The sequence below is a fragment of the Choristoneura fumiferana genome, chromosome 23 (genome assembly GCF_025370935.1).
Source record: "Choristoneura fumiferana chromosome 23, NRCan_CFum_1, whole genome shotgun sequence".
Lineage (NCBI taxonomy): Eukaryota > Metazoa > Arthropoda > Insecta > Lepidoptera > Tortricidae > Choristoneura > Choristoneura fumiferana.
In genome coordinates this window covers 7,498,571-7,513,734 of record NC_133494.1, presented here as the reverse complement: position 1 = coordinate 7,513,734, position 15,164 = coordinate 7,498,571, and the positions used below count along the sequence as shown (strand labels likewise).

General features: G+C 36.8%; 2 protein-coding genes across 2 annotated transcripts in view; one reads left to right on the top strand and one right to left on the bottom strand.

Annotated features, from left to right (window-relative positions):
- Nucleotides 1-5,783: 5,783 nt before the first annotated feature.
- On the top strand, nucleotides 5,784-6,531 carry LOC141440934 (uncharacterized). The gene has a single exon (XM_074105527.1). It carries the CDS (start codon nucleotides 5,894-5,896, stop codon nucleotides 6,503-6,505), a length of 612 nt encoding a protein of 203 aa, XP_073961628.1. The 5' UTR covers nucleotides 5,784-5,893; the 3' UTR covers nucleotides 6,506-6,531.
- Nucleotides 6,532-9,733: 3,202 nt separating this feature from the next.
- Nucleotides 9,734-15,164, bottom strand: part of LOC141440931 (probable G-protein coupled receptor CG31760) — a 148,897-nt gene continuing 143,466 nt past the window's right edge. The window contains exons 17-18 of the mRNA XM_074105525.1: nucleotides 14,478-14,633; nucleotides 9,734-12,902 (exon numbers count right to left, since the gene is read on the bottom strand). Of these exons, the coding sequence (XP_073961626.1) occupies nucleotides 12,873-12,902; nucleotides 14,478-14,633 (186 nt within the window). The 3' untranslated portion in view covers nucleotides 9,734-12,872. The remainder of the gene's footprint in view (nucleotides 12,903-14,477; nucleotides 14,634-15,164) is intronic.

Below are 15,164 nucleotides of genomic sequence, written 5' to 3'. Positions count from 1 at the left end.
TTCAATATTCGGGCAGAGCTTAATAGCCTCAACGTACCGCCCATCGTATCGAATTTTATATGCCCGCCGACATCTTATATACAGTGTCTATATTCGGCATTGACCAAATTAACAGCAGCGGTACGCAAGTGAGATTTGTATCTACTTACAGCCTTATTCATAAAAAGTTAGAGCCTCCTTGAACTTGAAGATGCTAAAAAACATGATTCATTCTGTTAGCGCTAATCAGTCGATCAAGGCTCTGCTAAAGTTTAGACCCTCCTTTATCTCCCTGCTAAGTCACAAAATGGCAAGTTTGAACAGCTGACTTTGACAAGAGCAAAACCATACCGAGATATTTATAGTGCTACGCAACTACAGGAATTTGTATTTAATCCTCTAAATTAGTTAACAATAAATATGAAAAAAATTAGCATGATTAATATAATCATGGCTTTTTGCACAACATAAACATGCGGATCGGAAATGGCGGGAAAACAAACATCTCGCTTTTTATTTTTTTTCCTGCTAATTTGCTGTCACTGCTGTCAATTTTTTTTTTAATTATCGATTAGGCCATTTTTTGTCTTTGATTTGTCAAGGTGGCCAACATAACGCGTCTAATCCGTCTATCAGCAGCTCAACAACTAGCAGACTGCTAGCAAGTGTTTATGAATCATACTTCTTGACAACCGTCTATTAAGCTTAATCAGTCTGCTAAGTAACAGACCGATCAAACCTCAATTAAGGTTTTTTTATGAATAAGGCTGTTAATCTCTAAATTATCATTGTATAACCACTCACTTACTTCAAATTTCAAGTTGAACTCTATTTATATAACAAAATAAGAGAGTTGCCAGGCAGCTCTAGTTACCAAAAGCAATTGAGTGGATAATGCAAAAGCAAACAAGCAATATAAAAACATAACATAACACAACATAACATAACATGGTAAGCAATATAAAAATGAAATGCAAGCATTCTTCCGCAGGCGTACCGTGCGCGCAACTTTTGCACTTGGGACCCGAATTTTAACTCAAATCACACGAGTCACTGTCTGTCTGTCTGTCTGTCTGTCCGTCCGTCTGTCACAGGGTTCTATCTCTTGAGTCGTACCTAATAGTTAGACACTTGAAATTTCACTGATTACACGTATGTATTACTGTGGCCGCTATAAAAACAAATAATCAAAACAGAATCCACATACAACAAACGTGATTGTTTTGCCGTATTTTGCTTGATATTAATAACGCCAACAGGTAGACGCTTGAAATATTCACAGAATCTTTATTTGTATAATCACTTTAAAAATAAATAAGTAAGTTGATTAATATAAAATGAATATTTAAGGGGGGCTCCCATACAACAAACTTGATTTTTTTTTGCTAATGTCTAATGTTGTAGGTATAGTATAATGGTACGGAACCCTACGTGCGCGAGTCCGACTCGCACTTGGCCGTTTTTTAAATAACACGTGTGAAAATATATTTTACTAGCCTTCACCCGCGGCTTCCCGCCATTGCAATAGAGATGACGACTGGGTTAAAAATATATCATTCTATTTAGTCTGACAGGTAGATTATGGAAAAATATGGGACACGTATTTTTTGGTTTATCAAATTACTGAAAATCGACAAAGGTGTAGGTCATCAAACTTCCAGAGTGGGGCCTTGTGACGTCCCTATTAGCATATTACTTATTCTGTGCACTTCTAAGCACTGTATCCTCGTCATTCTTTGTTTGCCAAACAAAAGAAAAAATACGTGTACCATATTTTTTAATTATCGAACTGACGGACTAAACAATTTTTTTTAGTCGTCTAGCCTATTAGCTAAAATGCCGTCTTAACTGAACTGTTGTATATGCCCGTGAATTTTTTGAAATATACAACGACAACAGTAGGGCTACTATGAAACTCGAAACCCGAAGTTCGCATCGTACGTTCCCTCTCGCTCTCGTATTGAATAGCATAAGTGTCAGAGGGACCGCACGACACGAACTTCGAGTTTCGAGTTTCGTAGTAGCCCTGCACTTTACTTACACGATTCTTGTTACCATGGCAGCGCAATATTATTGTCTAAGGTTTTGGCCTGATATAGACCCGGAGATGGTTACACAAAATATTAGATCATTTGTACCAGTATGGCGGTTCTTCAGGGGTCTAATTGAAAATGGAACAAATCGTTCGATTTTCGTTATTTATCTGATAAGATACGTTCGATTAACGCCCACGTGATTGGGCCGCCGGTACCAGCGCTATGTGACCATCATTTTCTTTTTAGTCATTCAGTAATTAGACCCCTGAAGAACCGCCATACTGGTACAAATGATCTAATATTTTGTGTCACCATCTCCGGGTCTAAAAAGGTTACGGTAACAATTTGAAAGGACCACGTTCGTTTGCATAACGCCATCTATTGATCCCAAACGAAGCTGACACGTTATCTTGAGAGCCGAGGTTTGGTACGTCAACCAAAACATATATATTTTTTGTACTGAAAAGTATACAACAATACTATGACTCTTTATTCTACCTACACACTAAATAGTAAGCGCATAGATGAGAGTGAGTAAGCGATACAGAAAACAGCAACAACAACACCAACAACAGGCAGCTTTAACAACACCAACAACAGGCAGCTTTACAGAATAATACAGAAATACAAGAATGACGTTTGTCCCGGGCGGCTGTCAAAACGCTCAAAATATAACTAACTTACATAATAAAATTTTTGGAGTTCAACATAAGTACATATAAAAAAATGTACTTATTACGCACAAACTGAAACAAACTAACTCGGGGTTCTGAATATAAAGTAACGGCGCCTATTACCGTGGTAAAGAAAGTTTTCAAATGAGTCCAAAAAATGAAGGGTATCAAAAACGAGAATAGAAGAGCGAGTACGAGTTATATTTAAGAACGTTTATTGAACTTTCAGTGTCGTAACTTATAAGGCTCGATTTAGTTATTTAGTAGCTCAAAGTGATCTAAGTATAGAAATGAGCAGAAAATTTTGGTTAAAGGTAGTATTTACGATCCCCTCCAACTAAATCCTCCAAGTAATGTAAAAGGAGCCTAATGACTCCTCTTAGCAATTAGCAATAACAGTAAAACAGTCTCGTTGAAATCGGAGGCAATAAAACATCTTATTTGTCGCGAACGCGAATGGCGCTTTTAAGTACAGCTTCTTACTCCTTACTGTACCAGATAGTTAAAATAAATAGTAGATTGATAAACAAGGGTTGTAAGTGATCAATTAAACCCAAGATATTTAGGCACACGAGCGGGCGAAGCGAGCGAGGGTGCTTATAATTCGCGGATGTAATTGATCATTTTGAACACTACTTTTCATCACAAATGCGAGGAAATAAAGAAAAACCGGTGTAATTGTAAGTAGGTATACGCAATTTGTAACAGAGCGGAAGAAAATTTATCGCGCCAAACCGTCTTTTGTTTTTTTTTTTTTAATGTCCTCGCGCTCTTTGGCTTTGGCACATTCAGCCAGCACGGCCAGCTGCATTATGCCAGCGTGGAGGTTTGGAGGTAAGTATTACGCATTATAATCTCCTTGTTTACCAGTTCGTGAATACCACGTGTGAATACAAAGGAGCAAGCACCATTCGATTTTTAAATATACTTACATCCCTAAAGATGTAAATCGATATTTACAACACGGAGAGATGAAAATAATATTTGTAGGTACAGTCGAGAGCAAAAATGCGGACTTATCTAACCCTTCAAAAATATTTAGGTACCACAGACACACTCTTATCCCGTTGTATTAAGGCCGTGGTAACATATTTTTGAGTGGTAGTGGGGTAGACCATATTTGCGGCCGTACTTGATTGACCCCTATGTTAGGGCACCGGCCTTCAAGTAGGGAACCCTAAAATATGGTACCTACCATAAGCCGACCAGACGGCCTAGACGACCAGATGACCTAGTGGTTAGAGAACCTGACTACGAAGCTTGAGATCCCGGGTTCGATTCCCGTGTCGGGGCAGATATTTGTATGAAAAATACGAATGTTTGTACCCGGGCCTTGGGTGTTTAATATATTGTGTTTAAGTATGTATCTATATCTTTATAATTTATAATTTATCCGCTTAGTACCCATAACACAAGCTTTGCTAAGCTTACTTTGGAACTAACTAGGTCAATAAAATTGGTGTGAATTGTCGCGTGATATTTATTTATTTATGTATTTTATAAGCGCCATCTGTTGGAGAGTAGGTTAATAAAGGGTCTATCACAATACATGGTCACCCTAACCATCAAGAATTTTTTTAACAAAAAAGTAAAACCGACTCCAAAAAACTAAAAAAATAACGAAAAATGGAACCGACTACAAAACCCTTGAAAATATTTTTCTAGGTAGGTACCTACTAGCTCTAAGTCGGTGCCTCAGCACGAGCCAGCAGGAATGGTACAATAGTCGTCTACCTCACCTACCTACATACTTATGGGTTTCAATCCACCCTGCTGGGTCGTGCTGAGTCACCGACTTAGAGCTAGTAGGTACCTAGAAAAATATTTTCAAGGGTTTTGTAGTCGGTTCCATTTTTCGTTTTTTTTATTGGAGTCGATTTACTTTTATGTTAAAAATGTTCTTCATTTCTCATTTTTTAGTGATTCGTAGCCAAAATACATCTCACAACGATTCCATTAAGCCCAAACACGGCTTAGTTACGTTGTTTTATAACAGAGTTCCGTTGCCTACCTTCCGGCTTCAGCATCAAATCAGTTCGAAATAATCATTAACTTAAAGCTCCTTCTTAGTCGCTTATCTAGGATATTAATCAAGATCGTTTATTGACGAGCGAGCATTACTTAGCTTTGACGAGTTCCATTGGTCATCTACGGTCTTCTTCATCAGGTCCAGTTTACCAAATGATACTTTCTGAATGTAAATGCTTATCTTAATGCTAAAAATGCCAAAATCGCCATAGGTGTACCAATAAAATTTGAGGTTTGCCCTCGATTTCCCTAGCATCCCATCATCAGACCTCAGAAGAGTACCGTAAACTGCTTCAACTTTGCCCTCTGGCCCCAACGTTGCCTTATTCGATTAAGAGTCGATAACTTAGCACTCTTATAGGTTTTAAACTTTTATCTACACGGGAATTATTATTACGGGGGGATAAAAGTTTAAAAACCTAGAAGGGTGCTAGTTATCGACTCTAAATCGAATCAGGCAATGTTGGGGCCAAAGGGCAAAGTTGAAGCAGTTTACGGTACCCTTTCGAATAAAAAAAGAATTTTGAATATCGGTCCGCAATTGACTGAGTAATCGGTGAACATAAAAAAGAAACATTGGAACATAGAACCTCCTCCTTTTTTGAAGTCGGTTAAAAAGTAGGTAACGACAATATATTTAATATGTATGTACGTTCGTACCCTGTTCGTACGCCGTGATCAAAGAGTATTAAGTAGTACCAATATAGAAAGCCATGATCATCTATGCCCTAAACACGAGCCAACGTGTAAACACGTCGCAAGCGCTTGCCACAAGTTTCTTTGATCTGTGTCTGTTTACACGCTTGTGCTTGTGAGAGCTTGCCGAAGCTTGGCAAGCGTTTACATGTAGCATTAAACTTCAACTTGTTTGTAAAATTAAACATACCTCCTACATTGTTCATAATGTATTTAATTTATGACATCAGTAAAAATGAAGACAAGTTCAAACCCTGCACAATTTTCAATGTTTTATGTGTCTAACAGCCGTGGATGTATGGACAACATTCTTATGTCTTGCTCAGATAAAGTCTAAAAAGTAACGTATGTCAGGAAAACGTCATTTTGTGTTTGAAAGTTTACCGTTTTGTTTGGGTTTGGGTTTTGGGCTTGGTAAAATATTATAAGCTTGCTTATAAAATTTACTTCATCTCTGACTTCAATTATATTACATTCAACATGATTCAAACAAACCGATGGACAGGAGGCACTGATGAAGAATACTCGACGCAACACTTCGGCTTTGGCTCGCAGCGGGTCAAAATAGCTCTTCGTCAAATGGTCGAAGAAAAGATAAGGACTGGAGTTACTGACATGGAATCATATTTACTGAACTCTCTCGATTTGAATGAAGAAGATAAAGCCGCGGTTCGCCGTTCAAGTAAAAAGTTGATACGTTTATACTGTGAAAGAGCGGAGCCTTCTTTGGAAGTCGTGGACAGTGAACTCGAAAAAATGCTGAAGGTGCCTGCAAATGTGTTATTGCCTGCTGACGAGGTTCACGAGAAGGAATTGACTGACGCTGAATACGATAATTTAAAGCAAGAAGTGACGGCTTTAAGAAACCGAGTGGAACGGGCAGCTTTGATGGAGGCATTGTTAACCGCTGAAGATAAAGATATCTCTTCAATGGAGACAGTTTATGATACAGCTAAGCAGCATATGGAATTGCAGGACATGATTCACAAAAATATGGATAAGAATGATTTGAAAACAATTCAAAATGGGGCTGAGCTTTTATGCGCGCAGATTCCATTAAAGGATGATGAATTTTTTGATGAATTACCATAGATAAGTACAGTTCATTCTCTCAAATGGTTTGAATGAAAAAGACTGGCTAAGGCTAGCTAGATTCCTAATAAAGTAATTAGTCCATCAGTTAATTTTTCAAAAAATATCAAACAAATTTATTTTATTCATTTAACAAAAAATTATAGACATCCAGCTGGTTAAAGTTCCATGTGATTTTTTGATTCAATGACACAAGCAAAAAATTGTGTCCAATACTTTCTGATAATAACTCAGCGTTTCTTATCCTTTTTCAGTCGGCGGACCCCTAGAAAATCAAGCACAATTTCTAGGACCCCCTTAATTAAAAACAGGAATAAATTTAGGACAATTTATTTTAGTACTGAAAAAAATCACATACATAACACAGCGGACCCCCATACACATACTCGCGGATCCCTGTGGGTTCGCAGACCACTGGTTAAGAAGCACTGATCTAACTGATAGACTAAATAGAACATAATTTTTTTACACGCAAATCTGCCCAATTGTATGACTTGTCTTTTTTATATTCAAATTAAATCAAATGTATCTTCAAAAGAGCAATGCAAAGTAATTGGAGGCACAAAGTGTATAATTAAAACAATGGATTATAATTTACTACTACTGAGTAAAAGTGCCAATATTCAATATACGTCAGTAACATAATTAGAGAATAATTGATTCAGGTGTTACTTTGCAGAAACTATTGGGCAAACCTTGGTTTATCGGTGATACTGCATTATAATCTTAGGTTGAGCTCACATGGTGAAATGCAAACAATTAAATGTTGCGAACTCTATTGCAAACATCAAAACTGACAGGTGCCGTCGATTTTATAGCTTGTATGATAGTAATGTAATATCACCGAATTACTAAAATATCGACGACGGCGACGACCTGGTTAAGATCGCGGGATCGTGTTGGATGCGGAAAGCACAAAACCGGTCTGAGTGAAGAGCCTTGGGGGATGCCTATGTGTAGCAGTGGACGTCTTTGCGCTGACATGATGTGATGATGATACTAAAATATCACTGATAAGCCAAGGTTTGCCCTATCTTTCATTGCTTCTCTCAACCGAGGTAAATAGGTGTAGTTCATAATTAGAAAGTACATGAGCTCTAAGATTACTTGTGCGTATAATGTGTGCCATACTCGAATTACTCAAAGGTTGCCTGGTAGAGATCCCTTAAAGGGATAAGTCTGTATGTGTATCTCATCATTTTGCCAACTGTGTTTGTTTATTTATTTTTGTACAATAGTGTTTGTTTACATACATATATACTGTGATGTTGATGTGATGTGTAATCATTAATCATCAGCATAACTGACGTTGATATTTCGTGAATGCAGCAGGCATGATGTCCAGGTAATCTTTATTTTTTAAGATATCAATGCGAATAAAGGGTAGATCCAATGACAGGGGGGACTACTAGGTTTACCATGTACCTATTGTAGATTAATTTTACCAATGATTATGATAGCATTTAAAGTATGGTGTGTATAAATGTAAATATTTGTTTCTAATGAACTATTTACCTTTTTTTTTCTTAGTTGCTGTATTAGAGTCCGACAAGTGAGGCCTTGGTACAAGCAATGAAAAGCAAAACAAAAAAATATTTGTATCTTTCCACAAGTCAGCATTCAGACTTTTTATTCAATGACTAGCGACCCGCCTCGGCTTCACACGGGCAAAGTAAAAAAAAAACAGCCAAGTGCGAGTTGGACTCCCGTAGTATGAAGGGTTCCATACCTATACAACATTAGATATTAGCAAAAAACGGCAAAAAAACACGTTTGCTGTATGGGAGCCCCCCCTTAAATATTTATTTTATTTTGATTTAATTATTTATTTTTGAAGTATATTATTACAATACAAATATTCTGTGAATATTTCAAACAACTACCTGTTGCCGTTATTATAATCGAGCAAAAAAATCACGTTTTTTGTATGAGAGAGTTACATTATTGTAGTTTTAGTATGGAACCCTAAATTTTCTGGTAATAAATATAGCCTATGGCACTTGAATAATTTAGCATTCTAATAGTGAAAGAATTTTTAAAATCGCTCCAGTAGTTTTAGAGTTAATTACTTAATTTGTAACAAACATCCAAAAATCCAAATCTTTCCTCTTTATAATATTAGTATAGAGGTATAGATGATAAAAACCTATTTAAAAGCAAACTAAAGAAGCCATTATTAAAGTTTTTTTAGTTGCAGAGGCGAGGTATAAGGGGCTGTCAACAAATAACTTGTTGACTTAGATTTTTGCAGCTATAACCTACTTTTTAGGGCCAATACAGACTGTAACTCTTGACTACTCATACATAGTGTGTGGGCAGTCTGTAGTTACAGTTGGAGTCCAGTCTTTCTGTATTGGCCCTTAGGAGGCAAAACAGAGCAGATATGCTGAATTGTCCAATAACATTAATTATAATCCATATCCCATCCTACTCACATTGTAATGTGATTTGTTAATTATGCATGTCTTTACTGCGCTCTGCATGATTAAAAAATCATGGAGGTCAAGATTTTCTATCTTTTTATAATGCAGCAAAAATTTTGCTAACACCTTTATACTATTAATTTAATGAACTAACATAGTTTTAGCTTTGTATTATATCGATTATACAATGAGTAAAGATGTACAGGTAGCAATTAATAGACAATCATTGCAAACAGTTATTTTTTATTTTAATATAAAAACAGAACTTCTTAAATAATTTTCCTATGACCTTATTTCAGAGAATAACAATATTACACCAATTCTATTATAATATTTATAATAACACTCAGTGATGCATTAATCATTAGAAAACATTGATATAATATCTAATGAAAAATTAATATCAAATAAGTTATTCCTAAATCTTATTTTTGGCACAATAAATAAATGAATATATTAATAAATGTAAGAGATTCCAAACTTGTAAATATTACACAAGGACTGACTGAATACGGCAAAAGCCAACAACAAGTGACAATGAGTGAGTATATTCATCTCAGAATAATTTATTTCCAACAATACTTTCATTTTGGAATGTTGACCTAAGAACATACTTAGTTTATAAATTTGAATACTACATAAATATCGAGCATGAGTACAATATTTACTAAAAAGAGCTTTTATAAAATTATTACACTATATTATGAAATTTGTGCTATGGCCATTGACAAAAGGTAATACAAAGTACATTTCTATAATTATTCATGCATAATCTATGCTCACGGTATTGTGTCAGCTATGCTAACACAACAGCGCACTGAACACTGTAACAGTTAATATCTCTTAGGTAGGTATGTCTATGTTAGTCTTGTCAGGTATCTAGAAGGAAAACTCATTGGCTAATACAAGCTAAGTGTCTAGAAAGAGGAAATACTCAATTTCTATGATAACGAAAGCGTTCTATACAATAAATTTGAGCTAAGGTTTTCAAGTAGATACATTACATAGACTTTATGAACAACAATAGAAACAGCAAATCTATACAAAAATATTCTTTGAATTGAATGGTCTTACTTTACACAATAACCGCAGTATCATTGAACAAGAATTGGAATATTATTCAACACAACATCGAAAGCGTAGCTTGTACCGACGAAACGTTGACCAATTTAAAGCCCCACAAGTTAGGCAGGACACATTGAAAAAAATATACAGTAATGTTCATGTATGTTGGTTCAACTCTACAATATTTATCAATACTGTTTCCTACTCCTCTGCTACAACTGTAGGTCCACTACAACATTAATAAATAAAACTAATTATTAATTATATGTTATCACAGACAGTCAAAGAAAATAAATTATATTCATAACTACATCACTAATATTAATGAATTTATTTACAACACTTTAGAATTTATGCTTCATTCTGATTCATATGTACAGTTTGTTTATGATAACTTAATTAATTATGAATAACCTACCTATGATGATAAAATACAATAATAATTTTATCATGAAGCAAATTTATGCTGTTTCTTATTTAATTCCAGTAACTTAACAATTTATCAAACAAATAAAACAATTCGAGGTCCTATTCCAAATACTACAATAGTATTTTTATTTTTTTATTGTCTGTCCTAGTGATGAACACCAGTGTTCAACATTTTGTTTACCTAAACACGACATTAACTAACGGATAAAAATACTGCAATGATAAATATATTTTTTACTTTATTTAATAATCTTACTGAATAATGACTAGCTTTATAATACTAATAGACAAGATGAACTTCGGCAAAGATTTCTTAGACGCATAAAATTATCTCGGCCTAATACAAAATTCACTAACAATATTCTAGCCATTGAAATAAAAGCTAGCATCCAACTATACTTGAAAATAATCGAAAGAGCTTACAGCATTTCATTTAAACATTTATTTCAAAACCATTTATTACGTATCTATTTATTATTTTAGCACAAATATATATTAATAACTCTTCGATTTACATCTGAAACAACATAGAACTATTGACATTTTTCAATTGAACGACTAACAAGTCTTAGTCAAGAACACATTTAAATACATAATACTGTTTTAAATTATACACTTATACTTTCAGCAATATATGTCGATAATAAATATGAGCATGATTAATCGTTCAAAACATTGCAAACCCAACACGACATAGCAAAGCATAACGCCAATAATTAAACATATCAGTTTAGTATTCGAAGATGATTTTGTGGGCAGTAAGACATAATGCTTGAAGCTAGTCTAAACATTTTCACGTATTTCAATACTTATTATAAGACAACTTATCGATGTTCCGAATTATTGGGCATTTTCACAAAAAAGTTTACCCTTTATTTTTTTTAAATTTCAGAAAAATATGGTTTTTCCTGCTTAGGATGGAGAGCACAATCGATTCCGATGGTTTAAAAAAATGTCCCAATTAAAAATTACAGTTTTGTGACTTTTTTTCATACAATCGGTATGGGCGTCAACTGACTCACAAAATTTGTATGAAAAAATTAAATATACTTTGAACGAAAAGGTATACCTACTGCCATCCACGAAGACGCGTGATTTTGTCAAAATTAGCTATTAATGGCATTGTATTAAGAACCACACGGCACGCGTCATCGTGAATGACTACCTACAATACACGTTTTATGTGAAAACGGCCTTTTATGTCTGTACGTTACTTTTTCACGTTTCGAATATCCATAAATTCGATTTTTCGAAACCTTGTCTTCGGAACATCGAGATGTCACTGTAAAACAATAACCTGCCGTTTGCGTACATTGTTGCATTTATCACTTGTCTTTTTGGTCAGTGCATCCTTTTCCTACAGGGGTGTACGAAAAAGACGCGCTGAACGACGTACGTGTGACGTTTCATTTATACAGGAGTTACAGGTGTGCAACTTTATCAGTAATGTGCGAGGAGATTAGATTACACACGGATCGACCAGCTTTCTTCCCCTTTTCACTGCTTATTAAAATCTACCAGTCTTTCTATTAAGTTGTACAGTTGAGGAAACTGATTCACGCACCTTTTTATAACAATTTTCGCTATGATTTCTTTGGCAGATGTATGTGATGTGTCAACATGACATTAGTAGCACAAAGGTTCCACCCTGGTACGTGATTCAGTTTACTTGATTGTAGAACCTTTTTGTCGAGCGCGCATTGGCATAACTCTCTACCACCATCCCAGACCGTTAGATAGAAAGGCCAATACAACACATACCTGTAAATTGCATATTTTCGTGTAAGTAACCTGCATGCTTCTGTCATATTTGTATGAAGTTGAACATACGTGCGCCAGTTACTTAAAAATGTGCAGGCTACAGGCAAGTGAAACAAAGAGTTTGGTCGTTATTCAAGCTTTTCAACCGCTTTATATAAATGCAATTAGCTATGGATTTTGATGGCTGTATCAGAATCTGCTATTTTTACAATAATGTGTCCGCGAAAGTAATTCGGAACAAATGAATGCAGGAGCTCCCAAACTCCGTCGCGGGGCTCGACACTCTCTCAGGAGACCCGAGGTCCCGGCAGGCGTATCTAGAGCTACATAACTACGTCTATTTCCTTTTCTTTCAAAACATTTTTTTACAAAGGGAGGCGCAGTATTTGAAAGATTGGGAACTCCCAAAGGTAGTAAATACAATCGCGTTAGATAATAAACCGACAAATGTAATAATCTTCCTTCACATATTTCAGCAAACCAGGTATCTTTTTCTTCCAACCGCACAAATTAAACTAACAAAGTCCCAAACGTCAAATGATGCAACCAAGGCATAAGAAGCGACAGAGCGATGATGATCTATGACGGGATGATCAGACGTAGTGCGGATGGCGCGGGTCGGCGGTGGTGACGACGCGGCGCCCCGCCGGCCCCGGCCAGTGCCAGCCACTGTCGCTCAGAGCGACCAGTCACACCGGGCCCGGCCATTCCGTGCTGTCCTGCAATTACAAGCATCAATGGTGTTAGGCGTATAGTCAACCTATTTGATTCCTTGGCCACCATGGAACCCTGTCATAGTAATATTATTCGTCTGTAAAATTGTTTATCGATTGACGTAAAACGTCATTACGACACGGTTCTGTGACGGCCTAGGAATCAAATTGGTTGACTGTACTTGTGAGTTGCAAAATTTATACTAATCCTCCGTCACTCCATACAGTTCCGAACCTCTAGGTCGTTCCATGTAGTAATTTATAACTAATTATAACCTCTGACGCAAGAACCCTCCTTCTTCGCAGTCGGGTAAAAAGAGGGGTGTTATTTATAAGTTTGACGTCAATGTCGGTCTATCTGTGGCATCGTGTAGCTCTCAAACGGATGGACCGATTTCTATGCGGTTTTTTTTACAGGAAAGCGAGTTTCTTGCAGTGGTTTTAGCTTTAGCTATGTTTCATTAAAACCAGTTCAGCTGTTTTTGAGATATTGAAATTTGAAGTAATAATGTCGCGGCTTTTTCAACTTTTCTGTGAATGTTGGTTAGCTAAATGTAGCAAAATATAAAAAAAACAATGAGAAATGCTGAGGCCGGGAATCGAACCCGTGACGCGAACTTGCCCATAAGCTAACCACTGCGGTTCGTGTATGAGCAAATCAAATTTTATCATGTTATAGAGCACTACTAATTTTTAGTATTATTATACTCTATAACATGATAAAATACTAAAAACCGGCCAAGAGCGTGTCGGACACGCCCAAGATAGGGTTCCGTAGGCAATACGAAAATAATCAAGTAATATTATGTGCGTTATAACACAATTAAAACACTTACTACAGTCTTAAAATCTATTATTTTTTTTCATTGTTTTTTTTAATTTGTTCCTGATGTTAAGATTTGTTTTTGGAATCTTTTTGTGTTTTTTATTTCAATTCCATTTTTTTGCTACTTTTACGGCCATCCCGTAAAACCCATATCGAAAATACAAACTGAAATATAGATGCATAGAAAAACCAGAAAAATAAGACCAGTGCTGGGAATTTAACCATGAACCATGAACTGGACCATGGTCCAGTGGTTGTGTAGTGGTATAGCACGTGGCACGGAATGCCGAGTACCTGGGTTCGATTCCCAGCGCTGGTCTTATTTTTTAGGTTTTTCTATGCATCTATATTTCAGTTTGTATTTTCGATATGTTCCTGATGTTACGATCAGGAACTTTTAGGTTGGCCGTTCCCTTGCTTATTAGGAGGGATGGATGACCAGGACCAGTTGCTTAACGCATTCACTGCCACCTGACTTCCACAGGTGCCACCGACGCACATGTGCGTTCAAAATGTATGAATAATTATGCATGATAGTGGCACTTGGCGAAGTTCCGGAAACGCATATATGCGTCGGTGGCAGTGAATGCGATAAAAACCGCAGCGACGGCCCACCAATTTCGGTACATGCTTCTGTAGAGATACCATATTATTATATGGTGCGATGATCAACGAGTCGCTATGAAAATCGTTAACTGAATTGTAGTAACTATTATATTTGTTATTCTAGTATTATATTCTGAATTGGTTGTTACCTGCGATATGTTGACGGCGGTGGGATGCGGGCTCTGTGCCCCGCTATTGGCAGCGGTGAAGTAGCCGCCGGGCCGCGGTCGCAGGTGCCGGTTATGCATCTCCATTTGCACTATCTTCATGAATTCTATCTGAGCAGCTAGCTTCTGGACTTCCTCCTACAAACAACGTATTTTAAGGTGTAATCGACGACGCACAAGGCAATTTAAGTTGCTTTTCCACGAGCGAGTCGTGGTGGGACGAGAATAAGTGTTTTCACAAAGGCGAAATATCGCTAGATGGCGTTAGTATCGTGAGGTCCGTTTGACGTTTGCTTGTGATTGGTTAAATAACTAAATGAGCCAATCGCAAGCAAACGTCAAACGGAACTCACGATACTAACGCGTGCGTGGGCAAAACGGTGTTTTTTTTTTATTCAACTGGAGGGAAAACGAGCAAGTGGGTCTCCTGATGATAAGAGATCACCACCGCCCATAGACACCTGCAACACCAGGGGGATTGCAGATGCGTTGCCAACCTAGAGGCCTAAGATGGGATACCTCAAGTGCCAGTAATTTCACCGGCTGTCTTACTCTCCACGCCGAAACACAACAGTGCAAGCACTGCTGTTTCACGGCAAGATTAGCGAGCAAGATGGTGGTAGCAATCCGGGCGGACCTTGCACAAGGTCCTACCACCTGCAAAATTTG

Excerpts from the sequence above, each read along its gene's own strand:
- LOC141440934 (XM_074105527.1), top strand. The coding sequence starts at position 5,894 with ATGATTCAAACAAACCGATGGACAGGAGGCACTGATGAAGAATACTCG.